At 53.4% G+C, this 27,593-nt stretch overlaps 1 protein-coding gene across 6 annotated transcripts in view; it reads left to right on the forward strand.

The window, feature by feature from the left end:
* Window positions 1-281: 281 nt before the first annotated feature.
* SLC38A10 (solute carrier family 38 member 10) overlaps window positions 282-27,593 on the forward strand; it is a gene marked incomplete at its 5' end in the record, with an annotated part of 43,548 nt that continues 16,236 nt past the window's right edge. For all 6 annotated transcript variants that reach the window (XM_079725329.1, XM_079725324.1, XM_079725325.1 and 3 more), the window contains 10 exons: window positions 282-380; window positions 3,200-3,317; window positions 8,630-8,675; window positions 9,483-9,576; window positions 9,787-9,930; window positions 10,826-10,950; window positions 13,708-13,810; window positions 14,623-14,805; window positions 17,454-17,565; window positions 18,683-18,789. In XM_079725329.1, the coding sequence (XP_079581455.1) occupies window positions 282-380; window positions 3,200-3,317; window positions 8,630-8,675; window positions 9,483-9,576; window positions 9,787-9,930; window positions 10,826-10,950; window positions 13,708-13,810; window positions 14,623-14,805; window positions 17,454-17,565; window positions 18,683-18,789 (1,131 nt within the window). The remainder of the gene's footprint in view (window positions 381-3,199; window positions 3,318-8,629; window positions 8,676-9,482; window positions 9,577-9,786; window positions 9,931-10,825; window positions 10,951-13,707; window positions 13,811-14,622; window positions 14,806-17,453; window positions 17,566-18,682; window positions 18,790-27,593) is intronic.

Raw genomic sequence — 27,593 nt, forward strand, 5'->3', positions numbered from 1 at the left:
GTGTCAGGGAGGCTGCGAAGCCGGGCTGCGGTGTTCCTGGCTGGCGCCCCGCGGCTCCTCCGGGTTTGGGCGGGGGGACACGAGGGTGGCCAGCGAGAGCCAGTGGGGGACGAAGCCATGAGGCGGCCGCGGGGTCTGACGGGGTCTGGAGGTTGACTACTCCCGCCGCCTTCCCGCGAGGCCGCCTCCTCCAGGCAGTCACCCGTCCGCCTCAGGGTCTCGCGCCCGGCCGTCGTCCCGGCGCCTTGGACTGGGGCTCCCGGGCCCCCAGACCCCACGCTATGACTGCGGCCGCCGCCTCCAACTGGGGGCTGATCACGAACATAGTGAACAGCATAGTAGGTGTCAGTGTCCTCACCATGCCCTTCTGCTTCAAACAGGTGAGTCCAGTGGGCAGTGGTAGCCGCCCTCGCCGCCCCGGGCTCATCCCCTCACGGGAACTAGGGCTGGGGGAGGCGGCCCTGCAGCTCTCCCGCCTTGGGGCTGCAAGAGAAACCGAAGGAATTTCCTCAGTGAAAAACTTAAGCACAATTAATAACAGACCGAAGTGCAAGTGTAGCAAAGCAAAATGATCTTTCAAAAATGGAAAGTGACCACAGAATTCAGTGTTCTTTTTCTTTACTATTATTTTTTAAAACTCTGACCTGACTGCACTTGTATTCAGAAGCACACAAGTCAAACCCCCAGGCCTTGGAACTAGATTGGGGTGTTGGTTACAAGGTGATTACTAAATTCTCCAGAGTGTACGCTTAAGATCTCTGCGTTTCACTGTATGCCAATGTTACCTTGATTGAAAAAATCTGAAATGTTAAAAAATTGGTGTCATCCCAACATTAAATACTGCATGAAAGAAACACCATTTTTGAGGTGTGAATTCATTTGGCTTCTGTTTAATTCACAAATAGACAGGCATTTGGTATGTTAGAAAAGGGAGATTGTTGGAATTATCAAATTGGGTAACCTCTTTCCTAAAAATGAACTTCTTAGCTTCCTGTGTGCCATGGTGGAGGTGCTGCTCCACCTGCCTCCTAAGGCAGGAGCTGTCCACTAGCTGGGTTGCTTAAGGGTGGGGGAGGAGGAGTGGGACACCAGAGAAGAACAGGTGGCCAGCAAGGCTTCAAAGACCAGTCTTATGTGATGAAACCAAATAGGTGGAAAAAATGAAAATAAGATGGACATTTTGGAACTGAAAATGGGCACCAGTCGTTTAATTTTAGATTAACACTTTGCATTTTTCATGTTTAGCATCTTTTGGATAAAAATAGCAAAAAGAAAGAAAATGCGTTTACGGTTCCCATGTGAGTGGTTGATCTGACTTGGTTGGTGAGCATGTTGGCAGGAGGACAGAGACTGCAGGCCTATGTGGAAGGCCACGCTGGTGGCTTCTAGAAGCCCTGGGGCAACATCTGTGTCTCGGTATGTGAATCCCAGTGTGGGCCGGCCACCACTGTTTCTGGATGGACTACATGTCCCAGCGTGCATTGCGACTTGCCTGGCACAGAACCGCATCCTGGTACGTGTAGTTGGCTGGTCCTGCGTCTGTAAATGCAGTCCTGTCATCCTTGATGCCTGTCTGCCAAGTGCCACCATGGCAGGGCTCTGGTGATTCAGATTTGAATATCTGCCATGTGCTGGGCATGAGGCCCCTGCCAGAGCATTTAAACATGGACCAGGCTGACTTGCCTGGGGAAGAGCTTAGAGGTGGGGGTCTGCATGCAAACCAAGACCTGGAAGTGGTTTGCCCTGCCCCGAGGGCCTGGCTGAGTTAGGACACTCTCTCACTCATCTCTCAGCATCTTCTCCGTGAGAAGCCATCAGCCAGAACACAATGTGAGGCCAACGGGCAATTTGGAGATGTGTGTTTTGATCTGGCAGCCAGGTCATTTAAAAAAAGTTTTGGTTTGCGTTTTTTGTTTGTTTGGTTTTAGTAATTTGGGTACTTTTCCAAAAGAATTAACATTTTATTGAAGTGTAACATGCATACAGAAAAGTGGACACATTTTAGGTGTACTCTTTTTTTTTTTTTTTGCGGTACGCGGGCCTCTCACTGTTGTGACCTCTCCCGCTGTGGAGCACAGGCTCCGGACGTGCAGGCTCAGCGGCCATGGCTCACGGGCCCAGCCGCTCTGCAGCATGTGGGATCTTCCTGGACCGGGGCACGAACCCGTGTCCCCTGCATCGGCAGGCGGACTCTCAACCACTGCGCCACCAGGGAAGCCCTAGGTGTACTCTTGATGGATTTTCATAACGTTAACAAACACATGTAGCCAGTTCCCAGCTTAAGGAGCACAGCATTGCCAGCACCCTCCAGCACTGCCTTCTTACTGAGGGTCCCCCTCCTACCCCCAGTGCCACAGGTCAGTGTTGCCAGATTTTAACTTTATGTGAATGGGTCATGTTGTAGGTACATTTCGATGTCTGGCTAGCATTCCTCAATTTATCTGTTTCTTAACCTTTACTAGGCAGGCATGGTGTTTCCTATTTGGAGTGCTTAGGAACATGTGCACAGGCTTTGACCCCGTGGACGCATTCTGTGGGGTGGTGACCTGCGTGCAGGAGAGCTGGGTCGTGGGCTGTGTGTGTGTTCCGCTCTGCTAGATGCTAGTAGGACAGTTGGTTGTTTCTTCAGTTTTTGGATTACAGATAAACCTGCTGTAAACATTGGCATGCAGGTTTGTGCATGAACACATGTTTTCATTTCTTTTGGGTAAATACCTAGGAGTGCAATTGCTGGTCAGATGGTGAGTGTCTGTTTAACTTATAAGAAAGGCGTAAATGTCATTTTTAATCTCTTCCTTCCAGAATGTGTTTATCACTCGTAGCTGTTGATCCAAGTGGCTGGAAGGTGGTTTGCTGTAGGGTGTCTGCAGGGAACTGGGGAGACTGGCAACCCCTTGCTGTTCCTTGAGTCTCTGGGAGGGGCTGGGAAGGAAACGGTGTCCCTGGTGCTCTTTTGGGGTCATGTACAGGCTTTATGTCTTTGGACAGAGCCTGTGGCCACCACATCCAGGAAATTGTCCTTTTAGTGCTAGGAACCGCCACCCATAGGCACGGGAACTAAACAGAGCTGAGGCCTCGTGTCTAGGGGGCGGGGACCGCGGGGAGTGCTATTGGTCGTCGCACATGCTGTTCAGTGTGAGAGGTAAAGATGCCGGGTAGTTTTATTTTGTTAACATCTCTTTCTCTCCCAACCCTACAGTGTGGCATCATCCTGGGGGCCCTGCTCTTGGTCTTCTGTTCTTGGATGACACACCAGTCGTGCATGTTCCTGGTGAAAGCCGCCAGCCTGAGCAAGCGGAGGACCTACGCCGGCCTGGGTGAGTGCATCGCCTCCCCAAGGAGCGCTGGACCTTTCTCAGTACCTTCTTAAGAAGTGCAGTGGTTTGGGCCTTCTTCTTTTTTGGCCATACATGCGGCACGTGGGATCTTAGTTCCCGACCAAGGATTGAACCTGTGACCCTTGCATTGGAAGCGTGGAGTCTTAAACACTGGACCGCCAGGGAAGTCCCTGGGCCTTATTCTTTTAATTACTTTTCTTCCACTTTATTCTTTATTCCTTTGAACAGAAGTTTCTTATTTTAAAATTTAATGCAATTTAAAAAAAACTGTTAACATCAACACACATTTTAAAATTGAGGTGATACTCATTCTCCTGTCTCCCCTTTATGCAAATCCACACAGAGAGCCCTCTCCCAGTTCAGGCAGCCTCCGCTCCTGTGCCCAAGAGTCCCCAGAGCGTTCCTTCCGAGCTGCCTGACTGGGATCTTGATGCACATCCCCACTTTGAATGCCATGGGCAGACTGTCCTTGGGCTCGGGTTTGTAGCTGGGAGCAAGTCACTATCTCCTCAGTGCCGTCCTCTGTTTCCTGTTGTTGTTGGTTGCAATTTTGTTTCCTCCAGATCTTTCTTGCTTCCTTTGATTTCAGCCGAGGCAGAGAAGGCTGTGCTTTCCGCTTCCTTTCAGTTTGGACTATTTCCTGGGAAACTTGGCTCTGAGGGCAGGGTCCCTCACTTTCCTGCCCACCTCAGGGTGATGTGTGCAGGCTGCATTCTCTCCCCTGCCTCGGAACTTTCAGCTCTGCACTCCATTCTGCGGATACATGGTGTGGGTGTTGAAATACCAATGCACGTGGTCTCAGGAGCTGGCCCTGAGCACTTCTGGGGAAAATTCCTGTCCTCCGGCTGGAAGTCCCTGACCCTCCAGCTAGTGTGGCCAGGATGCTGTGTCTGCTTGTGGAGGGCCTGGTTGGGCCCTCAGCTCACAGCTCTCACGGCAGAGAGGAGGCAGCAAGAGGAAATGGTGTGCAGAGTTCCAGGGGCCAAACAAAATAAAAACATCTGCAGGCCCCACATGTGGGCTTTTGGCAGCGTGACCTCTGGTTTCCTTCCCGTCTGCCTACTTTGCATTGGCATGGAGGTACTTGCGTTTGTTCTGACCTCGAAACTGAAGGGCTGCTTCTTTCTCTCTCCGTTCTGATGAGAATGGTGATGTCAGACCTTTTTTTTCCTTTAAGTTTTTTTTTTTTTTTAAGTAATCAATTTATTTATTTATTTTTGGCCGTATTGGGTCTTTGTTGTTGTGCGCAGCTTCTCTCTAGTTGCAGCGAGCAGGGTCTACTCTTCGTTGCAGTGCGCGGGCTTCTCACCGCGGTGGCTTCTCTTGTTGTAGAGCACAGGCACTAGGCGCGCGGGCTTCAGTAGTTGTGGCACGCGGGCTCAGTAGTTGTGGCCCAAGGACTCTAGAGCGCAGGCTCAGTAGCTGTGGCACACGGGCTTAGTTGTTCCGTGGCATGTGGAATCTTCCCGGACCAGGGCTCGAACCCGTGTCCCCTGCATTGGCAGGCAGATTCTTAACCACTGCGCCACCAGGGAAGTCCCTGTCAGACTCTTTTATTGCTATTGGAGTCACTTGGGGAAGTGAAATTTATCAGCTAAATTTGTGCCCTGCCCCCACCCCTACATAGGACCAAATTCTCCTTGGGATGAAATGTACTCCTGGTCAGGTTCCTTCCTCCATCTGTGGGGCCATGGCCTTTAGGGTGACTCTTTCTCCTCACTGAGGGTTCCTGTAGCAGACATCCCACGAAGTGCTTGGCTGTGCCCTGAAAGAGGATGGGTGACCCTGGCCTGGGGAGGCCGTGGTTTTTGACAGCTGCCTGTCTGAGTATTCTTAGAAAGTCCCTGAGAAGGCAAACTGGTTTGGCTAGTTGTGAAAGATTGAAGAAAACTACCCATGGACACCCTTCTGCATGGCTGGCTGGGGGCTCCTACCTTTAACTGCTTGTGGTGATTGCAGCCCAATTCTAACTGCTAGAAGCAAAAAGGATCTGAAACCACCAGTGGTCTCTGGTTATGTCTTTGGTACCAAACAAGATGGCTCAGTTGTGTGAACTCCCACAGTCCCCCAGACCCAGCCTGCAGCATGAGCTGCCCTTCGTCCTGGCTCTGTCTTGGCACAGTCTCAGAAATGGACAGGCCCCACCGCTTGGAAAGGAGCCCTAGACAGGAAGAGATGGGAATCTCTCGGACCCTGTGGGCCAGCAACCCTCCCACACTTCCTGGGCCATCTCCTGCTGCCTGCAGGCCTTTCTCTCATCCTCTGCCTTCTCCTGGCCCAGAGCTTGCGCTGCAGCCAGAGAAGGTGGCCCAGGAGGAGAGTGCTCACCGCATCCTCGTGCCGCAGGCCCGGGGAAATACGGTCTCTGTCAGCAGAGCCCCCATCACATGTTGTCTGCTGGGCCCATGGGCATCAGGCAGGTGGGGGTCAAGGAGATGGACAGACCTGGAGACAGTGCAGGCCATGGTGCGGAAATTCCTAGAAAGGCTGTCGCAGCTTGAACAAATAACCTTTTTAAACTGTCCGCGCTCCGAGGAACGGGTCGGTGGTTTTCTAGCGTTTGAGTTTGCGATATTTCTGTTTGATTCGTCCCTGGAAATAACCATAGCTCTGCTCACTCTGCTCTGGCCAGTGTGTAGGCATCGCTGGAGAATGAACTTTGCCAGTTTGGGGAAATACAGCACTGGTGGATTTTTTATTGGTGTTTTGTGTGTGTTTTTTTGTGGTGTCTTGTTTGTTGCTTATGGGCTGGTTCTGTGAATTTTGTCCACTTCTTACCTGCTGCTCCCTTGCCCTGCATGGCCTCCTTTTGAGTGGACTTTTCAAACCCCATTTTCAGAAGATGTACAGCTATGTCAGATAGTCAACTGCCCCTAGAAGTCGTGGCCCCGTCGAGGCCACTCTGACCCAGGCCCTGCCTGAGGAGGGTGGCCGGGCCTCGCCGCCACCTCAGAGTGCTCAGTTGTGCGCAGCAGATGCTCTGGCACCACGTCTGTGGTCCTGTCCTCCGCCCGCCTGGGTTTCTGTGCCCCTGGTCAGCCTGCTGCCCGCTCATGGGTTGGGTGGGGCCTGCAGAGGGCCTGTCCCTCCCTGCCTGTCTGCGGTTGCGCGACCTGTACCTGTGGATACTTGGCTTGGGAAATGAGGGTCGTAAAACCAACCTTTCTAACACCCAGGATTCTCTGCACCCCCTACCCCTCATTTATCCAGCAAATGCTCATCACCCCCTGGCGGATGGCAGTGGGGAGTCAGCTGCCATCCAAGGCCTGGCTCTGGGGAGGGCTGGGTTGAGGTTGTCACCCTCAGCTTGAACAGCACGGTTTGGTGCGTGCTTCCCCACTCTGCCTGGCGGGCAGGAGGCTTTGGACTCTTGGTGGTGAGTATGGGAGTGGGGCTGGGGTCCCACACTCAACGAGGCGGGCTAAGAGTCAGTTCTGTGTGCACAGCGGCCGTGGAGCCGTGGGCGAGGCCATGGCCCCAGGAGGACGAGCTGAGCCAGCGTCTCCGGGGAGACTGGAGAGCCCCTCCTGACACCAGTCCTGGCTCCGCACCTGGTGGGAGTGCCGGCTCCTGGCCCCCGTGAGGCCTGGCCCGTGAGCCGCAGCGAGCCTGTCACAGATGGAGAGGGAAGGCCCGACCCAGGAGCGTGGGGAAGGGACGTGCCTTCTCAGAGACCGCCCCGCACACTCCTCCCAGCCTCTTGGGGCAGGTCTGGTGCTGTGGTTCTGGCCCAGAGGGGCAGGAGGGCAGTCCCCGGCTTGCCAGGCAAGAGGCTGAGGGCCGGGGGGCTGCCAGGTGTTTGTATCTGTGACTCGGGATTAGAGGTTACTGAGGGATGGACACTTGAAATGGTGGGTGGGGTGTGTGGGGGGCTGGCCCAGGTGAGGAAAGGGTGAGAACGGGGCTGGAATCACAGGCCGTCTCAGCACAGGCAGCAACTTGGGGGCAGCCCCGTGAGGGTGTCGTTCTAGGAACCAGTCGAGTCTTTCTGGGTGAAGAGGTGCCACCTCCCGACTTGACCTCTGGCTTCCTAGAGCAACTTTAGCTTCCTCTGTCCAGAATGCAGGTGTGTTCTGGAACTTTCTCTGGCAGGGTGCTCTGAGCATTTGGAATACGCTGAGATGCTCAGCTTCTTTTTGGAGAAGGAAAAGGAATGGGATGGCTGGGCCCCAGGCACCTTCACGTTTGGGGCACCGGGCTCTGTGTCTTAGATGACCCTGAGGTGTGAGTGTCTGTGCAGTAGTCAGACAAGCTGGGAGGCTGGAGTGACCTCCCCAGCGGAGTGGCCCCCTTTGCTTCTCAAGGCGACCTGCCCTGTGGCCGTGTAGCCCGGGTCAGGTGCCACGCTCACTTGCTTTTGGCAGTGTCATGCCTTTTCCTAAGTAATTTGAAAGTAACAAGCGCCTTTGGATTCGCTCATATCAGTCGACCTTCATGTTCCCTACTTTCCCAGTCTCCTGGGCGGCCCTGGCGCTGTGTGAAGGGACAGGGCCAGAGCTGGGGCTGTGCTGTCACACGCACCCCCTTCTGCTTGCTCCTGGGAGACCAGAGCTTCTCTCTGCCCTCGTCCTGCTGGACTGTGGGGATGGGACGCAGCGGTTCCTGGCCACTGTTGGGTCCTGGGAGGGACCTGCTGAGTCAGCTCTTAACCTCGCCTCTGCTAGAAGCAGCTCCACTGTCAGAAAGGAAGGGCAGAGGGGCTCCTCTCCGCTGTAGGATGCGCTGTTCACCAGCAGGGCAAGTGGGGGCAGGCCGAATGCACTTGTCCCCTCCTGTCCCACAGTCCCACGTCTGAGATTTTCTTCTGAAATCACAGAGGAGACATAGCGGCCCTTAGCCAGGTCCCCTTGGTGTGGCTGTGAAAACCAGATGTGCTGGGGCTAGGCTGACAGCCCTCCTGGGCACCCCCCACCCCCGTGCAACTTCTGCCCCAGGCAGGCCTCTTTCAGCCTCCTTCACAGCTGCCCGGCTTGCCCAGAGAGAAACTGTTACTTCGCTGGGACGGTTTTTCTTGTCTTTTTTCTTTCCTTTTCTTTTCTCTCCTTTTTTTGTGTGTGTGTGTGAGAAAACCAACCCACACTGGCTTTGTTCTTATTTGCTGTGATTCTTGTTTGTTGAAGGTAGATCTGAAAAAAAGCATGGGACCAAGATTTTAAAATATCCCCTTTACATCCATGGAACTCCAGACCTGCAGGTTTTTGTCAAATTGCCTTTCACAGCTTTCATTGGTAATGTTTTTACTGATGTGCTTCTCCCACTGTTGGACTGAGCTGTTCATTCTCTCCCACTAGCGTTGCACGCCTACGGAAAAGCAGGGAAGATGCTGGTGGAGACCAGGTAGGTGGTGCTGTTCTGCTGGGGTAATTCTCTCTGTTCTTCACCTGTGGCCAAAGAGAAACTGGAGGATTGTTACACAATGAGCCGTATGTTTTCGATGCGGATTGGTTCATAGCTTAAAATATTTCTCTGAAGTGTTACTTACTAAATAGCTGAAAGTTCAGTTTATTGTACCCTTAAAATGATTAGTGTCAAGGCTGAAAACCTTATTTAAGTCTTACTAAGAAAAATATAAAAATGGAAAACCCAGGGAACATAGCGAGGGGGCGCTCCCTCGGCTGCACTTCATCTCTTGCTTCTGTTCCTGAAGCTCGTACGCACCCCCCACCCCGCCCCCTGCCCCGGACACTGTTGCATAAAGGTGGCATTAAACTCATATTCTCCCTTTGGAGTAAAATTTTATGAGATGAAAAAATGGCTGGGAAATTGCACTTTTAGGCTTCTAAATTAGGGAATTGCAAACTGAAAAGGATAACCCTTTCTAAAGCGGTCGATTGTTCTTTTAACTTGTCTAACATCACAGTGCATTTTTGTAGCACCTGAAAGAACTTTTAGAACCTCCTGTGGAGAGGAAAATGTAATACCACATAAAGAAGAGTTCAGCGTTACTCAATATTCATTCTGAGTAAAATAGCAAACTCCACAGCCAAACCCTGTAAACCGTTGAATGTTGATACCACATCTCCCACTCAGCCCCTCCCTTGGGTTGTTGCGTGTCAGCGGCCACCCAGCAGGGACAGGGGCACGTCTGGGGCTCCCCGGGACCCCGGTGCTCAGCTCTCAAGCCCGCGCCTGCCTTCCTTGCAGCATGATTGGGCTGATGCTGGGAACCTGCATCGCCTTCTACGTTGTGATTGGAGACTTGGGGTCCAACTTCTTTGCTCGGCTGTTTGGGTTTCAGGTAAGGACATCTGCAGGTGCGTTGGAAGGCTTGTGGCTGCTCGCGTGGCAGCCCAGGGACACTGTTTAAGTCCACATCTCAGACGGGGAGTGGGAGGGGGGCCGAGACCAGCATGCTGTGTGGTGAAGCTCCCTGGGCCCTGGGTCAGTTCCGGGGCTCTGGGTGGGAAACCCAGGGATTAACTGGGGCAACATGTGGCGCTCCCTGCAGGTCACGGGCATCTTCCGCATGCTCCTGCTCTTCGCGGTGTCCCTGTGCATCGTGCTCCCACTCAGCCTGCAGAGGAACATGATGGCCTCCATCCAGTCCTTCAGCGCCATGGCCCTCATCTTCTACACCGTGTTCATGTTCGTGGTGAGTGTTGGGCCGCCAGCTGCCTTCCAGGGATGACAGGAAGGTGATGCAGAATCGTCCACAGGGGCACAGTGGATAGACAGGGCCGGCCGGGGAGGGGAGGCCTCCAGGGCAGGGAGTGAGAGTGTGATGCTCCTCAGTTCACGAAAGACCTTTCGTATGGGGTTTGTGGCCAGGAGTCAGGAGGCCAGCCTTTTGTCACAAGGGGGCGAGCAGTTGTTTTCCAGTGAGTGTTTATCACAGGCTGGGGGTGGGATGCAGCGTGGAGTTGACACTCAGGGTGCCCCTTTCCTCCCAAGCCTGGGAGGCCCTCAGTGGGAGCCCCTGGGCCTGAGCCCCTGATCAGTCCTGTGGGAACAGAACGTGAGAACCTGTGCAGTGGGCTTTCCTTAGAAGACCGAGCACGGGGAAGTGTTCCCGGTGTCTCTTGGCCGTGAGGGCCGGCCCAGTGACCGTTCCCCTCCTTTCCAGACAGCCCTGTCCTTGATGGGTTTGTCTTTTAAATCATGTCCATGCAGGACCGGCAAGGACCTGCCAGGTTGGGGGACTGTCCTGTCCCGGAGGCGACTGGGGCCCACCAGGTGGGCCTCGTTGCTTACCATCTGCGCTAAGCAGCCCTGGACAGGCAGCTACCCCTGATGTCAGGAGGCCCTGCAGCGTGCGCTTCTCTGGGCAGCACCCGGCCAGCTTGCAGCACAGCAGAGGGCAGCGGCCCTGGGACCGTGCACCACCCCCGGCCCCTCCAGCTGGTGGCACCAGGCGGCACTGTGCCAGAGCCTGCAGGCTGTCTCTTTCCCACTGTGGTGCAGGCAGCATCCATTCCTTGCCTGGCCCTGGCCCGAGTCCCACCTGTGTCTGCTGCCTGGTGCCAAGCTCCGCTTTCTTCTCCTCACAGATCATGCTCTCGTCCCTCAAGCACGGCCTCTTTGGTGGGCAGTGGCTGCGGCGAGTCAGCTACATCCGCTGGGAGGGCGTCTTCCGCTGCATCCCCATCTTTGGCATGTCCTTTGCCTGCCAGTCGTAAGTATTGCCTGCTCCCGGGGCCCCGGGTGTGAGTGTGTTATGAGGTGGGGCTACGATCCTGGGAGAGGGAAGCACTGTTTTCTTCAGTGGATGATCCAGGCCACGAGGAGTAACGTGTTCTTCACAGTGGCCTTCCTGCTTTGGGTTCAGGGTGGGAGTTAGATGTTTAGTGAGAGAGAAATCGACTTTATTCCCGAGATGTGTTGCCGGCACTGTTGGTGAGAATGCCGAGTTTGCCAAATCCCCCACGAGTAGAGTTGGCTGTGGGGAACACAGAACAGCCCCAAACCATCTGACTCACAGAGTCCTAAGCATTTTGCCAGAATTTAGCTGTTCGTGTGAGAATATTTAAGAGGAAATTGCACAAACATTGACTTCAGACTGCCGCTGGGATGCTTTCAGAGGCCCGTGTGTGTGTGTGCGCGCGTGCATGTGAGCAGGCGTGCGCTCTCTGGCACGCAGGGCTTTGTAAATGCAGAGCAGCTATTTCCTTAATTCCAGTAGCCTTATCTTCTCTACCAAATGACAGGAGCCTGTGATTCATGCCCAGTCAGGTGGTAACCCGCTCAAAAGAGAGGCGTAAATCCGGCGGGGATAGGAAGGGACCATCGGTGGCGGGGGGCTGGCAGAGCAGCCCCCCACAGCTCTACGGGCATCAACTGTGCCAGTCGTAAACTAACGTGACAGATGAGACTGTTCAGACTGCTGTGTTTACACCCACACGCGCGATCCAAATCGTGGTTTCCCACTTCTCGTCTCTCTTGGCAGCTTGGTTTCCACCAGAACACTCTCCAGCCTTGCTGTTTAATGTCCCCGTTACAATCAGTGACAGAAGTTACATCCTTTTGCCATGTACCTAGTTACCGGTTGTCCTTTTTGTCTGAGTTTGCTTCTTTGAAAATAAACCCTGGTCGGGCTTTTGGTGGTGGCTGCTCTGTAGTCAGGCACGTCTGCTGGGTTTGGTTCTCAGGTGGAGTTGTGGGTTCCGGAGGGGTTGTGAGCACATGTCCCGTCTGCCACTCACGGAGGGCACGGGGCATGCAGAGGCACTCACGTTCCCTGGGGAGCGGTGCTGAGGGGTCCAGAGCTGGGGGCATCCAAGGGCAGAGACGGCTCTTCCCTCCCCTGCAGGTCTGCCCCAGAGCACGTGTGGGGCGGGGGCCCTGCTGCTCTTGCCAGGTGACCACGGGCCCGGCTGTGTGGCTGGTCTCCCCGTCCTGGACGGGCCGGGTCTCCGCTGTGCCATCACTGTGTGGCCCTTTCTGGTCTGACTTCGCAGTAAATGAGTACGTGGTGGTGCAGGACCACTTGGCCCTGCGGCCCAGAGAAGCTCGGAGAGAGCACTGAGCACATGGAAGCCCAGGCTGTGCAGGGGGACAGGCGGACTCCTCTGACTCAGGTAAACTGAGTCACAGAGCTGCTCAGTGAGGTGGGCAAGTGCTCTGCGGGTGCTGGGTTGGCCCACCGCGGGGGTCTGGCTGCCACCATCAGGGGTCCTTGGGGCCCAGGCAGGATTGGAGCAAGGCGGGGACCGTGGTCGTTCCACACACATCCATCCCCACGTTCAGGGCACAGCCCCCTCCCCTCAGTGTCAGCGGCTCTTGGGCAGGGACTTCTCCCTGTGTGTGCTGGGGGCCGGGGTGGGACGCCCTTGTCCTGAGATCTGGTGCTGGGGCTCCCTGGCATGGACCCCACTCTGGCCCAAGGAGCTGCTCAGCGTCCAGATGATGGTGCCAGTTCCCCTGCAGGTCCTCTGCCGCCTCCCTGGGCTGCATGGGCGTGTGGCCACCCGCTGCCCTCCGCCGGGCCGAGGTGAGGACAGCTGTCTGCTGTGACCCCTGCCCACTGGGGGTAGCTGATGGGCTGGTGTGCAGGGCCGTGGGACGGTGCCAGCTTCTGCCGGCCAGGCCTCCCCCATCCTTGTCCTTGTTGTTTGCGGTTAATAACGTTAGCGGGTCCTCTTTGTTCTCCTTTCACTTTTTTTAAGGCGGTTTTGGGATTTGGCTCCGCTGACTATTGTGGTTTCATTTATGTCCTGATGCGCCCCCTCCCGGCCTCCCGCGTGGCGTGACCGCTGGCCCCGTCTCCCTTGCTGCTGAGCCTGAGCCTTCAGCACAGCGTCACCCTGCTTTCTCCTCTCAGGGCTGCACAGGAGCCCCCTGTCCCCCCCAACCAACCCGCCCCCGGCTCCCTACCCCCCACCCCTTCCTGTCGGCCTCTGTGGGGCCCACCTCTCGCAGGTGCAGGGGCCCTGCCTGCTGTTTGCAGAGAGCCTGCATGGACGCATCCCTCCCAGGCCCGGCGGCGCTGCCCTGCTGGCTGTGGGCCGTGGGACTGAAGCCACTCTTCCCGTCACAGAGCTGGGTCCACGCCGGCTCTGAGCCCCTCGCTGAGGCGCTGAGATGGGCAGGCAGCCCGGCTTGTTTGTTTAACTTTCCATTCTTTTGACAGAGATGCTCTGAACCGCTTCCTGCTTCCCCTGTAAACATGGGGTGCTTCAGCCCAGCCTGGAGCGGTCACGCTCCTGCTGCAGTGGAACAAACGGCCTTTCATCCTGTGGCACTTCTGAAATGTTTACAGAGAGCACGTTCGGGGAGGGCTCTGAGTACTGCCTGTAGTATTGTGAGAGCTCGGCCTCGGCTCTGGTGGTGGCCAGCGTGGTGGGAAGGCAGGTGTTGGAGACTCGGCTGGGGCTCTGGGGGAGGTGTGTCTATCTCTGGAATTGGCTCCGTGAAGTCGCTCGTTTTTATACAGCCAGGTCCTGCCCACCTATGACAGCCTGGATGAGCCATCAGTGAAAGCCATGAGCTCCATCTTCGCCTCCTCCCTCAACGTGGTCACCACCTTCTATGTCATGGTAGGAACCCTTTCACACCCCACCCCCTTGCACAGTTCCTCCGGTCCCCCAGCGCAGGCCTGCCCTCCCTCCTTCCCATCCCAGTGCCCGCTCAGCGCCAGGGCCACCTGCGAGCCCGCTCCCCAGGTGGTGGTGTTGTCCCCATCCCGGGAGGAGCACGGGTGCCTCAGCGTAGAGTCTGGAGCCTCCCCAAGACCTCTGCTGATTTGCTGTAGAAAGGTGGTCCATCAGTGAGAAATTGGAGAGAGTAAAATAGCAGAGAAAGAATATCACAAGTTCCAGCCCACAGATGCAGATACAGTTCATGTTTTGGTAGATTTTCCCTCCAGTCTTCTTAATTCTCCTCTTCGTTGTTTTTTTACGTGGCAAATAGAGATATAAATTCACTGAGAGTCTGGCTTGTTTCCCTGAACTTTGTGGTTCCGCCATTCTTGTCGATTTTTACAAATGGTCCGTCAGATTGTTGTCCACGCTGAGCCTGAGCTCGTGGGGACCTTGATTTACCCCGTGGTTTGGGTTTTGAGCCAGATTAAGTCCAGCCCCTCTGCGGGGCTCATGGGGCATTCCGGTGCTCCCTTTCCATGCAGGCAGCTCCCTTCTCTTGGTGCCCTGTTGTCCAAGTGGGGAGAAGCCACGTCGGACTCTCACCTTTAGGCCTTCAGCCTCTGCTTGTCAAGGAGGTTGTTTACGAGCCAGGAGCTGGGGGGCCTTGGTCTTGCTGCAGCTGCTCGTGATGAGGCTCGCGGCTGTTCCAGGGAGGATGCGCCCCTCTCACCACATGCCCCCGCCATCCCTCTGTCGTCCCCCCGCAGGTGGGCTTCTTCGGCTACGTGAGCTTCACCGAGGCCACTGCGGGCAACGTGCTCATGCATTTCCCTTCCAACCTGGTGACCGAGATGATCCGTGTGGGCTTCATGATGTCCGTGGCCGTGGGCTTCCCCATGATGATCCTGCCCTGCAGACAGGCCTTGAACACGCTGCTTTTCGAGCAGCAGGTAAGGTGCTCAGGGCTCCTCGGACGGCGTTCTGCTGGGAATTGTCTCTGTCCTGGTCTCAGTTATGTTGTCCTCAGGTGGCTTTTGCTAGTCTTTATTTTCCTCGGTGGTAGTAGGAGGAGTTTTTCCTAGTTAAAAATTTAAAACTCCAATTAAAATGAAATCTTTTAATAGGGATCTTTTTTTTAACCAACTTTGGAGAACAGAGCCCCAGATCAATCGGGTCGATTCCAGCAGGAGATGTGGAGTCAGGCCCAGTGTCCAAGCAGGTTAGGCTCGTGTCCTGTGACCTCCCTGCTGTCCCCCATATCGGAGAAGTAGCAGGAAATCAGGGGCTTGCTTCAGCACAACCCTGTGGGAGAGGAGTGGTTGGCAACTCAGAAGAGCTGGTTTAACTGACAGGAGCTGATAGTGGCCGGCCCGGTGGGCAGATGAACACTGGGCTCAGGCCACCATTCTCTTTACGTTTGTGTAAGGGAAAGTTTTGATAATTTGACAAACGACATCTGAACCTTGAGAGAGGCTGAGTTTTGTTGGCTGTTGTGTGTGTAGGCCCAGCGCCATGCAGTCCTGTGTAAGCAGTTTTCCAAATGTACAGTGGGAACCCCCATTCCCCTGGCTCTCTAACTCCTGCCCAGTTGACAACAAGAGGTGCAAGCGTGGTAGCTTGTGCCCCAGGGCGAGGGCATGGGGTTGGCCCTGTCTCTCTGCGGTGGTTCTTGTGTTCCCGCCCGAGTCCTTGAGCCTGGTCTGTGGCGTCAGCCAGGACTCCTGGTGGCCACTTGAACTGCTTAGGCCATGGTGGCGGGGAGGGGAGAGTCTGGTAGGCAGACGGGTTGCGTGGCTGCCTAGGCCTCCAGGACAGCCGGAACCGGGCTTGTCCATGTGGCTTGGCGCATGGTTGAGGCAGCCTCCCACGGATTCTGCCACCACGGTGAACACCTTGCGGCGGAGCCCCAGTCCTGAAGAACTGGCTGCCTACCCCACCCCTGTTAGCTGTTCAGGCACCTGGGCACCAAGCAAGGCTCTGTCCCCCGGGGGGCGTGGCAGACCAGCTTATGCGGCCATGGGGTCCTCTGTTTGATGCAAACATGTACTTCATATCTGAACAGCATTTGTGTTTCTGTAAATAACATGTTTTTGTGATTTTTTAAATTAGAAAATCAGTAGCGATATTAAAGGAAATGTTAATTCAAGTGGAAAACTTACCTGCATGCCTCCATCCTCATTCGAATGACCCGTTCTGCTCCCCTTGGTGTTTGTGTGCATCTCTTTGCAGATTTCCTCTCGCTGTGTTTTCTCCTGTCTTTTATTTATTTTTTTTATTTTTATTTTTATTTTTTTTGTTTTTTTTGTTTTTTTAAGATGATGTTGGGGGTAGGAGTTTAGTAATTTATTTATTTTTGCTGTGTTGGGTCTTCGTTTCTGTGCGAGGGCTTTCTCTCTAGTTGTGGCAAGCGGGGGCCACTCTTCATCGCGGTGCGCGGGCCTCTCACTATCGCGGCCTCTCCTGTTGCGGAGCACAGGCTCCAGACGCGCAGGCTCAGTAGCTGTGGCTCACGGGCCTAGTTGCTCCGTGGCATGTGGGATCTTCCCAGACCAGGGCTCGAACCCGTGTCCCCTGCATTAGCAGGCAGATTCTCAACCACTGCGCCACCAGGGAAGCCCCTCTCCTGTCTTTTAGTCCATGTGTATCCATAGAAACCCCCAGCATCACTAAGCCCTTGCTCTCACTTCCTGTTCATTGCTGGCCTTTCACCCTTGACCTATCACGGGTGACTCTCGTGATCCCCTTCCTGCATGTAGCTGCCCATTTCTTCTTCTCCTCTTGGAGTGTTTCTTGGGTAAATTTCTGTGGGATTCTGAGTCAGAGGGTGTAGGCCTAACAACCTCCCTCACTAGTCTGTCCTAAGAAAGCTGCCTGTGCAAGTCAATTCTGGATATTGGGTGCCTCCAAACTGTAGTTCTGGAAGGGTCTGAAGCTTCACTTGAGTGGTGTTTTCCTAGCCCAGCAATAGTAATTGTGGCTAGCCCCTCCTGTGTGCACAGCACTGTTCTAGAAGCTTCACTTCCATCACCTCCTTTGGACCTCACCACAGCCTGATGAGGTGCTTCTGGTGCCCCTGTGCCTATGGATGCGGAGGTGAGGCCAGAGGTGGTCTCTTTGGCTTGATTACAGCATGTAATGACTTGACTTGTCCCCTTGTCTTCTTCCTGGACGCGCCTGCTGGAGACGAGGATGGCGCAGCCGAGCGTGTCTGTGTGCTTGGGGGGCCCACCGCACCCTGAAACCCACTGCGTGTCACTGTGAACTGGGGATGTGTTCTGTTTCCCCTGCTAGGCAGTATTTTTAAAAATCTCTCTCACGGCATTGTTCTAAAAGGAGAACAGAAGGATTTGTTCTCGTATCTCAGAACGAAGTTGTTATTTACCACCGTAGCTGCTGTGAGAAGCAGCCTGGACCTTCCTGGGGTCCGCGGTTCTGGTTGCAGGTTCACGTTCAGGCACATCTGCCTGTGCCCAGAGTGCTTGCCTGCCACCTCCCGGGCAGACCTACCTGGGTGTTGGCAGAGCCCTTTAAGGACCTGCTCACTGCAGGGTGGAGAGGAAATGGGTCATTTCAGAACCTTATTTTTATTTTCTTTCAGCAAAAAGACGGGACCTTTGCCGCCGGAGGCTACATGCCGCCCCTGCGGTTTAAAGCCCTCACCCTCTCGGTTGTGTTTGGAACCATGGTCGGTGGAATCATGATCCCAAATGGTAAGTGGGGCCGCTCCAGTGGCTGGCCTCCCGCCGGCCTGTTCTGCCCTGCGCCCCCTTCCTGCTGTGGTGCACCCCTGCCTCAAGTCTCGGTGTTCAACCAAGATGCTCAGAATCTCACCACCGTCCTCTCTGGTCAAAAAAAAGTCTAGAGACTCTTGGGCGCTTTTTTCTTTGGCTCCCTGAGAGAGGCTTGGGAGAAAACGCTGCAGCTTGATGTGACCACAGACACGTGGGTGGGAGCTGCGATGCGGGGTCCAGGCCTGATGTGTGAAGTTAGTGGTTATAAAGCAGCTCCTTACTGCTGACTCCTGATTTCATTGACACATCACCGAGGGAAAAGGGAAGGGCCCTGGGCAAGATTTCTGTTGTCCGATGTCCTGCTCTGGCACAGACAAAGCTCATTGTCCTCAGACATCGAGTGGGCCCCGCATGCCCTCCAGGTAGCGACCCCCAGGCCCCACACTCCAGGCTCCCAGCTTCCCCACGCAACCAGGACAGGCCCTGCTCGGTCACTCGCTGGGCAGCAGGTGGGGTGATGTAAGATGATCCAGCCCAGAAGCCCCCGCTGGCCGCCTGGACGCTCCACGAGGAGCCGTAACAGCGTTGTGGACCCAGCATGGGGCGGGCAGTGCTGTTAGCCTCACCTCACTGGAGAGGAAGCTGAGGTACAGAGTGGAGGGGACTTGCCTGAGGCGCCTGGCCCGACGCTGTCAGATCGGACACCCTGGGGCCTCCCTGGTGGCGCAGTGGTTGGGAGTCCGCCTGCCGATGCAGGGGATACGGGTTCGTGCCCCGGTCTGGGAGGATCCCATATGCCGCGGAGCGGCTGGGCCCGTGAGCCATGGCCGCTGAGCCTGCGCGTCCGGAGCCTGTGCTCCGCAACGGGAGAGGCCACAACAGTGAGAGGCCCGCGTACCACAAAAAAAAAAAAAAATAAAAAATAAAAAAAAAAAAAAAAAATAAAAGATCGGACACCCTAAGGGTCCTTGCGGGCACAGAAGGCTGTGCCCCGCTCCTCGCTGCTGTCCGGCGGCACGCGTAGATGCGCCTTAGTGACAAGACTCCTCAGCCTGCTCGCTGGAAGCTCACCCCTCCCTGTCACTCTTGTTCCCAGTGGAGACAATCCTGGGCCTCACGGGCGCCACGATGGGAAGCCTCATCTGCTTCATCTGCCCGGCGCTGATCTATAAGAAGATCCACAAGAACTCCCTCTCTTCCCAGGTGCGTGCTGCGCAGCGCTCTCAGCCCCACTCAGGGCGGGTCTGGGTCGGGGAGAGCAGGAGGCGGTGTTCTCTGAAGTTCCTGTGAACTCGTGTTTCTTAGCACAAAAGGATCGTGGTCCTGTAGGTCTGAGAAACGTGGGGTTAAGCCAAGGTGAGCAGCCTTGCACCGCAGGGCCGCCGAGCCGAGCTGCTGACCATGCTTATCTGAGCATTGAGTGCTGAACCGCTTTCCCCCACTTGTTTTTACGGTGACTGGATTATCTGTGTGTGCCACACGCTCACGTCCCCGTCTCCATCCCCTCCTGAGGACACCCGCACTGTCTCGCTGGGGACTGTCTTGTTGGTGTCACCTCTCCAGTCTTTCACTGTTACAGACAATGCCATGGTGACTATCTGTGCCCACGAGCGTTTCTGTCTATGTGAGAAAGTACCTATAGGAAGCTCTCTGGGCCCTGGGCTCCCTATGTCAGGAGTGGGAGCTTTCCCCCAAGGGCCCGTGTGCAGGTCAGTGCTGCTGCTTAGCAGCCAAGCTCTGCCTCTCCCCTCCGTCAGCCCGAGGGTGGTGGCAAGTCTCGGCTGCCCTGGAGTGAAGGTGAGCGTTTCTCTTTCCACGAACTGTCCGTGCTTTTTGCTCACCTTTAATGGAGTTGTTGAGCTTTTTCTTATCGGTTGATTTTGGTAAATTTTTAGGAGCATAGTATACATATGGCAAAACACATAATTCTCACGTACAGCTTGATACATGTCGGCTAAGTTCCACACCTGGAACCACCTCCAGGCCAGATACAGAACATTCCAGCACTTGAAGCTTCCCTGGGGCGCCCCACAGTCTTTCCTCCACTAAGGTTACTGCCTGTCTGTCTTCTAACATTTTGGAATAATTTTGCCTGCCTTTCGAGTTAGTACAAATGTAGTCTCACAGGAAGTGTCGGCGTGTGTCTAGCCTCCTTACTCAGCATTATGCCTGAGTTCCTCCGCGTTACTGCCAGGGTGGCCAGGGGTGGTTTGCCCGTCTTCCCTGCCATGTGATTCTCCACCGTAGGAATCTACAGTCATCCAGAGCACAGTGTCCTGGAAGGGCTGCTCTGCACGTCTCTCCTGGTGCAGCGTGTGTGCACTTTTGTTGGTTATTCACCTAGGTGCAGAATGGTTGGGTCCTGAGGTTATGTCTGTCCAATTTTAGTAGATTTTGCCAGACTTTTTCCAGCTTTCCAAAGTGGTCCTCAGGCACCATATTGGAATTTTAGTTGCTTTAACATCTACTGTCCCTTTTTCAGATTCTAGCCCTTCCGATGGACGTGTAGCAGTACCTCATTTGGGTTTTAATTTGCAATTTCCAGATGACTGTTGAGCACCTTTTCATGCTCTTGTTAGCCGTGTGGGTGTCTTCTTTGTGAACGCCTTTCAAGTCTTGCCCATTTTTTAACTATTGGGTTTTTTTCTTATTGATTTGTAGAGGTTTGTAAAAGATTCTAGATATAAGACTTTTTTCAGAAGTATATATTAACAAATGTTTTGTCTCACTCTTGGCTGCCTTTTCACTTTCTAAACGACACCTTCTGATCAACAGATGTTCGTAATTTCAGTGTAGTTCAGTTTTTTGAGTTTTTCTTTTGCTGTGTGCTTTTTATGTACTACTTAGGAAACTTTTGCTTATCCCCAGGTCCTGAAGACAGTCTACTCTGTCATACTGTAGAAGCCTTGTATTTTCTCTTTCACATTTAGATCTACTTCCCATCTGGAACGCTTGGTGTGTGGCAGGGGGCAGGGGTCGTGTTCTGTGTGACTCTCCAGTTGAGCAGCAACCCCTTGCCCCAGCGTTGCTGCGGCACCATTGTCATCAGTCACCTGTGCACGTGTGAGGCTGGGAACTCCCATGCACTGGTCTGTTGGTCTCTCCCACACTAGCGCTACCCTGTGTTGGTTGCTGAGGCTTTGTAGGGAGTTTTGATGCTGGCTGCTTTAAAGATGGCCTTTCCTATTGTTGGCTGTTTGCATTTCCAACTCAATTTTATTTTTTTTAATTAAAAAATTTTTTTGACCACACCACGCAGCATGTGGGATCTTAGTTCCCCGACCAGGGGTGGAACCCGTGCCCTCACCGGACCTCCAGGGACGTCCCCCAAGTCAGTTTTAGAAGTGGCTTCTCAGCTGTTGGCATTTGACTGGGATTGCATCAAACTATAGAATTGAAGATTTGACATCATCATTAATTTTGCAACTTTTCCTAATTTCCATTCTTTCTTTCTTTCTTTTTTTTTTTGTGATACGTGGGTCTCTCACTGTTGTGGCCTCTCCCGTTGTGGAGCACAGGCTCCAGATGCGCAGGCTCAGCGGCCATGGCTCACGGGCCCAGCTGCTCCGCGGCATGTGGGATCTTCCCGGACCGGGGCACGAACCCGTGTCCCCTGCATCGGCAGGCGGACTCTCAACCACTGCGCCACCAGGGAAGCCCCATCCTTATTTCTTATTTCACCACTGGCTTCTTTATTTATTTATGGATTTTTAATGCTAATAATATAAAATTTTAACTTTTTCTCTAACAGCAAAGTCGCAAACAGAAAACACACTGTAACGAGTTGTGAGAGAGACCACAGAAGAAAGGGAAAACGTTTTAGTACTTTTAATGGTACTGTTTACCTGATGTTTGGATAGAAGGCCACACACCTTCATCTTGCACTGGGTCCTACATGTTAGGTTATATTAGCTCTGCTCTTGACTACTCTGCTCCTCCTGAGGCAGATCTCAAACCTTTCCTCATCGGAACCCCCTTCTGTCTACAGCCCTTTGGGGACTCTAGCTGGTTGTCACCAGTAGCTTCTTTAGATTTCCAAACTTTGGGGGATTTTACAGGACTCTCTTTTATTGATTTCGAGCACAGTCCCAGTGTGATTTGAGAACACAAGCTGAAGAACTTCAGTCCTTTGACATTTGTTGGGGCCCGGCAGATGGTCTCTTCTGATGGCTGTTTAGCTGTCTGTAGAGTCTGCAGTTGTTGGATGCAGTATGCATCCAATGTGTGGTTAAGTTGAGTTTAGTAACTGTGATTTTTAGATTTTACATATTCTTACTGATTCTTTAATCTTCTTGTGTTTCAGTTATGAAAAAGGTATGACAGTTCCCACTTTAATTATAGGCTTATTTGTCTTATTATATCAATTTTTGCTTTTTGTTTTGAAGCTATGTTATTAGGAGCGTACAGTTTTAAAATGGCTATATCTTATTAAACTGACCCTTTTTGTTGTGAAATGTCCCTTTTTATCTTTGGAAATGCTTCTCTCCTTAAAGGCAGCCCTGTCTGATACAGTGTAGCTAATCCAGCTTTATTTGGGATTTATATTTGCACAATATTGTTTTTATTATCCTTTCTCTTTTGATCTCTCCATGCCTTTATATTTAAGGTATGTCTCGGGTAAGAGCATTTAGTTGGTTTTTGTTTTGTTTTGTTTTGATCCATCCTGATAATAGGAGTATTTAAGACTATTTACAGTTAATAAAATTACTGATTTGGGGGGATTAAAGCTTCCGTCTTACTCTTTGTTTTTTATTTGTCCCATCTGTTCTTTTTTCTGTTTCTTTTTTGCTTGCTGCCTTTTGGATAAATCAAGCATTTTAAGTATTTATTCTCTGTTCTTCTATTAGCTGTTGTACATTTCTGTTCTACTAGTGGTTATACAAGGCAGTTTAATATGAATCCTTGGCTTATTAGAGTTGACCGTAAGTTAGTTTTTTTTTAACTGCTTCCCAGATGAGGTAACTATCCAATGATATTTTAACTCCATTTACCTTCCTCTGGCCTTCGGTGCTATTGTTTTTATGTATTTTAATTTTACATATATTTTAAATACCACAAGACATCATTATTATTGTTCAAATAGTCAGTTTGTTTATATTGATCCTTTGCACCCTCGTGGTTTTCTGGGGCCTGGTCCTGTCCCCTGACATGCTTGGTACTTTGTGTAGGTGTATATGAGAAATCGTGGAGGCTCTGGATGATGTTGTCCTCTGTCCAGCAGACAGAGGATGGGCAGAAGGCCTGTGTCCACCTGAGGCCAATGTGTTTCAGGTTTGCCCTCACTCCTAGAGTGTAGCCCTTCCTGAGTCTCAATGCAATTGCCCGCAGATTGCTAAGTTCTCTGCTTAGCTTTCATCCTCTTGGCAACTGCTCTCTGCACGACTCTGCCCAGCTGGTGGCTGGCACGTACCTCAGGGGAGAACTGAACACAGAACGTGGGTGCGTCCCTGGAGGGTTCCTCTTCTCCAGGATTGTAGCCCCTCCGGTTCTGGCTGCTGGGGAGCCCTCACGTCTAATGCCTTGGGCCCAGCCTGTGTGTCTGCAGGCTCCAGGGCTGCTCAGCACTGCTGACTGGGAAAAGCCTGGCCTGGTGGCCCCTCGGTGCTTATCTGTTCTCTGGAGTCTCTTGCCCCTCAAGTCTTAGCTGCTGAGGTTGTTCGCCAGTCTTCAGTTGGGGATTTTGGTGAGTTTTAGGAACTCCTTATAATATGAGGAAATTGGCCCATTGCCTGCCAGATTGCAAATGTTTTTCCCAGTTGGTGAAGTACCAGTGTTTTAGTCTATCAGACTCTTTGTAGGAGAGAAAAAAGTCATTGTTAAAATGACCCTCCCACTCCAGTATTATTTTAAGGAATTCTTCCCTCAGTTCTTTTAGTAATTCCATGATTTCATTTTTCCATTTAAATCTTTGACCCATCGGTATTCTATTTTGGTGTAAGAAACAAAGTAGGTATCCTCAGTTTTTCTAGATGGCTTTCTAGTTGTCAGAACACTGTCCATCAGTGATATGAAATGTTACTGCTCCTGTATATTAAGTTCTTGTATGTATTTGGGCTCATTTGGGACTTGTATTTTAATTTCCTGGATGTCCCGTCCAGTGACGTGGCCATCCACGCTGTTTTAATTACCCAGCCTTGTGCTGGTGCTCCCTTGTTGTGTGGCTCTGAAAACGTTTTAATTCTAATCTCTTTTCTTTCATTAATGACATTTCTGGATGTTCTTGCTTGCTTACTTTTTTTTTTTCTTTTTTTGGCTGCGCCATGTGGCTTGCAGGATCTTAGTTCCCCAACCAGGGATTGAACCCAGGTCACGGCAGTGAAAGCCCAGAATCCTAACCACTAGGCCACCAGGGAACTCCCTGTTTACTTTCTATGTGAATGTTCCAGTCAGCTGATCTGACTCTTAACAAAAATAAATCCACCTTTTTGGTTTTGGTCTAATTGGAATTCGTTGAAGCTGTAGATAAATTTGGGAAGAATCATTCCCTTGATACTCTGGCTAATCTGCAGAGTGTATTTGTGAGCCTCCCAGTGTGATAATGGGGCGTGGTGTTCAGTCGTCACAGCTGCACTCAGCCCCCTTCCCCGTCTCCGTCTACTGGACCAGCATCCCTCTGCTACATGTGCCTGTGATACTGGGACCTCTCCTTCCTCTGGCTTTTCTGATTGTTTGTACGTAGGGAGGCTGTAGATTCTCATATATTAACTTTTTTTTACCTTCTGACCTTACAGCATCTCTTGTTAATTTCACCTCCCCCTTTCCAGTTGTTTCTCTCTCATCTGTGTCGTCCTACACCTCTCGCCGTGGCGCTGGCAGGGGCGGCAGGGGGGCAGCTAGTCGTCTTCCCAACTCAGCTGGGACAGCTTCCAGTGTTGAACTGTCGAGCGTAATGCTGGTTTTGGCTTCACGTACAGAAATGAACATGTGCATTCAAACGCCCCCACGTGTCTGTAGACGTGAACACATGCAGAATCGCGTTAAAGAGACGTCTCTCTGTGCCTGTGTTACTATGGATTTTTAAAACTGGAAAGCAGGGCTTCCCTGGTGGCGCAGTGGTTGAGAGTCCGCCTGCTGATGCAGGGGACACGGGTTTGTGCCCCGGTCCGGGAGGATCCCACATGCCGCGGAGCGGCTGGGCCCGTGAGCCATGGCTGCTGAGCCTGCGTGTCCGGAGCCTGTGCTCCGCAACGGGAGAGGCCACAGCAGTGAGAGGCCCGCGTACCGCAAAACAAACAAACAAACAAACAAAAACTGGAAAGCATATTAAATTATATTAACTACTTTCTGACTATGGGCAGAGAAGATGGAAAGTTTCCCCTTTGGACTTATTGTCTTGGTGAGGTACATCGCAGATCAGTCCTAGAATCAACCATCTGACCGTGGCATACCGTCTGTTTGCCCTGCTGTTTTATTTCTGAACATGGAGTTTTCATGTTTTGAGGAAAATGAGCCTTGCAAGGGGCATGCTCAGAAATGTCGCTGGTTGAGAGTCCACCTGCTGATGCAGGGGACACGCGTTCGTGCCCCGGTCCGGGAAGATCCCACATGCCGCAGAGCGGCTGGGCCCGTGAGCCATGGCTGCTGAGCCTGTGCGTCCGGAGCCTGTGCTCCGCAACGGGAGAGGCCACAATAGTGAGAGGCCCGCACACCGCAAAAAAAAAAAAAAAAAAAGAAATGTGGCTGGAGTCTGGTGTGCAGACCTAGGGCCTGGAGGGTACCCGCTTGGGGTGTGTCCCTCCTGTCCTGGGAGCCCCGGCTGCTGCTCCCTAGGATGGCACAGACCTGGCGTCAGCCCGAGTCTACTTGCCCCAGATGCCTGAGCGCTGCTGGCACAGGGGTGCTTGTTCCTGGCCCCGGACCTCGGGAAGAGCCAGGGAAGGTGGGGGGCACGGGTGATGGGCCCATCACAGCTGTGCCAGAGAATGGCACGAAAGAGTATTCTGAGAAATGTCCTCAGAAGAATAAGCAGGGACCGTGAAAACACAGTTGGCCCTTAGCAAATCGAAAAGAAACCTTATCTGTCATCACTAGTTCATCCTTTATCTTGAAAATTCGAGAACTCAGAGGGTCTCTCCAGTGGGGCTGAGGCGGAAGGGGTGGGTTTCACCGTCCGGAGTTGATGCTGCAGCCGGGAGCCAGCAGGGGGAGCAGGGCCACCTGGGACTCAGGGGAGGCAGTGGAGCCCTGAGCCGGAGCGGCACCAGCCTCCATAGCTGTCCTCATGCAGAGCACTGGGGAGCATCCGCAGGGAGGGCCAGAAGGCACCGCTGTGCTCGTGAGACAGGGACACAAAGCACACCAGGACCTGTTGGACCCCACCCACAGTGTGCTGCCCTGGCCTCAGGGCTAGGATGCCTGCCGTGCCCTGATCACACTGCCCTGAAGACCCAAATTGGGGTGCACAGGGCGGGCTCTGGAGCCACTGCCTCAAGGTGGTTTCGTTTGAACGTGTACATCTTCAGTCTCACATGTGAGCAGTGAAAGGGGACACCTTCTTCCCGGCCAGGGCTTGTCTCTGGCTCTGAGTTGGGGACCCCAGCAGATTGAGAGCCTTGGGGTGTCACATGCACATGGTCCCCAGGCCAAGCCCCTGGTTTTGCCGTATGTACCTGGGCTGAGACGTCAGGATGTGTTTGCGTTTCTCCTGGTGGCTCTGCAACTGGTTAAGAAGAACAGAAGTCAGGGCTGCGTGATCAGACGTCTGGTGCACCCGGCTCGCTCACCAACCTTGTCCCGTTTCAAAGCAGCTCTGGACTTGCAGGAAGTTGTACCTGGAAGACGGGTTCTGCAGGCACAGGTACCCTCCTGTCCCCATCTTGAGGCCATGACAGCCCTGTACCCCAGCTGGCTCCCCCTGTGTTCCCAATCATTCCGTCACTGCTGGCTGGTGCGGCACAGACCTCAGCTGTGGCCCCTTCTTCTGGGAGCAGCGTCTCTTCCTTATCAGGACTTTGGGGGAACTGATGACTGTCCCTGTTCACACATGTGCGGCATCAGCCTCCCAAACTTCATGGCAGAGCGGCAACCTGGGAGCTCTGGCCTCTTGTGACCCTGGGGCCTCATGGACGCCTCACGCCTTTGGTGGGGTGGCGGTGGGGGTCTGTGGTCGGTGCGTACTTGTCATGGCTGCCTCAGGGAGTTGGCCAACACCTGTGCCCTTTCCAAAGTCTGGCCCACCTGGAGCTCCTGACACTGCCCTGGGGGCCGTGTTCCCACCCTGGCTCTGGCTGACTCTTGCCTCCCGACACATGCCTGTTTGCAGACTGTGATCTGGTCACTGCATCAGCATCACCCGTGGACCTAGATTCCCTTGGTGTGAAGCATGGCCCTGCCGCGTCCTCGCTGACACCAGCCTGGCATTAATCCTGTGCTCGCCTCAAGCTGGGGCGGCTTTGGCTTCCCTGCCTGGGGGTTTTTGCGGACCTGTGGCATTTCTTCAAAGCAAAGGGTGAGAGTGGAGAGCTGGGGCTGTGACCAGTTACAACGGCTCTGGCAGGGCCAGCAGGCTGCTCATGCTCAGACAGTGGTCAGTTGGCAAGTACCCCACAAAGCCCAGGGCAGCTTGAGAGTCAGGTGTGTCAGGGGACGAGTGGGGGTCTCGGCGAAGGGTGGTGTGGAGACTGCCGCCGGGTGGGGGAGTGTGAGTGGGGTATCTTCTTGGACAGGGTGGAGCCAGGGAACACACTTCCTTAGTGGGGTTGTGGGATGTCTGGGCCGGGGGCAGTGGCAGGTGTGTGTGTGACACCAGGCGGAGCTTCCTGGCTCCATGCAGGCTCTTCTTCGTCAATTGAATTTAAGTTGATGCTTTCTTGGTCTTTTTTTGGGAAGCTTGCTGTCTCCCAGCATTGATGGAGTTAACGTTTTTTATTTTGTGCGCGATTTGTTTCTTTAAGGCCAGAAAGCTGAGGGTTGAAATAAATCATTCAAAGCCACAGATGAAATGTTGCCTTTGGCTTGTCCGTCTCCCGTGGAATGTTCAGTGATGTCCCCGTAAAAAAAAACCAACA

The sequence above is a fragment of the Hyperoodon ampullatus genome (assembly GCF_949752795.1).
Source record: "Hyperoodon ampullatus genome assembly, chromosome: 19".
Taxonomy (NCBI): domain Eukaryota; kingdom Metazoa; phylum Chordata; class Mammalia; order Artiodactyla; family Ziphiidae; genus Hyperoodon; species Hyperoodon ampullatus.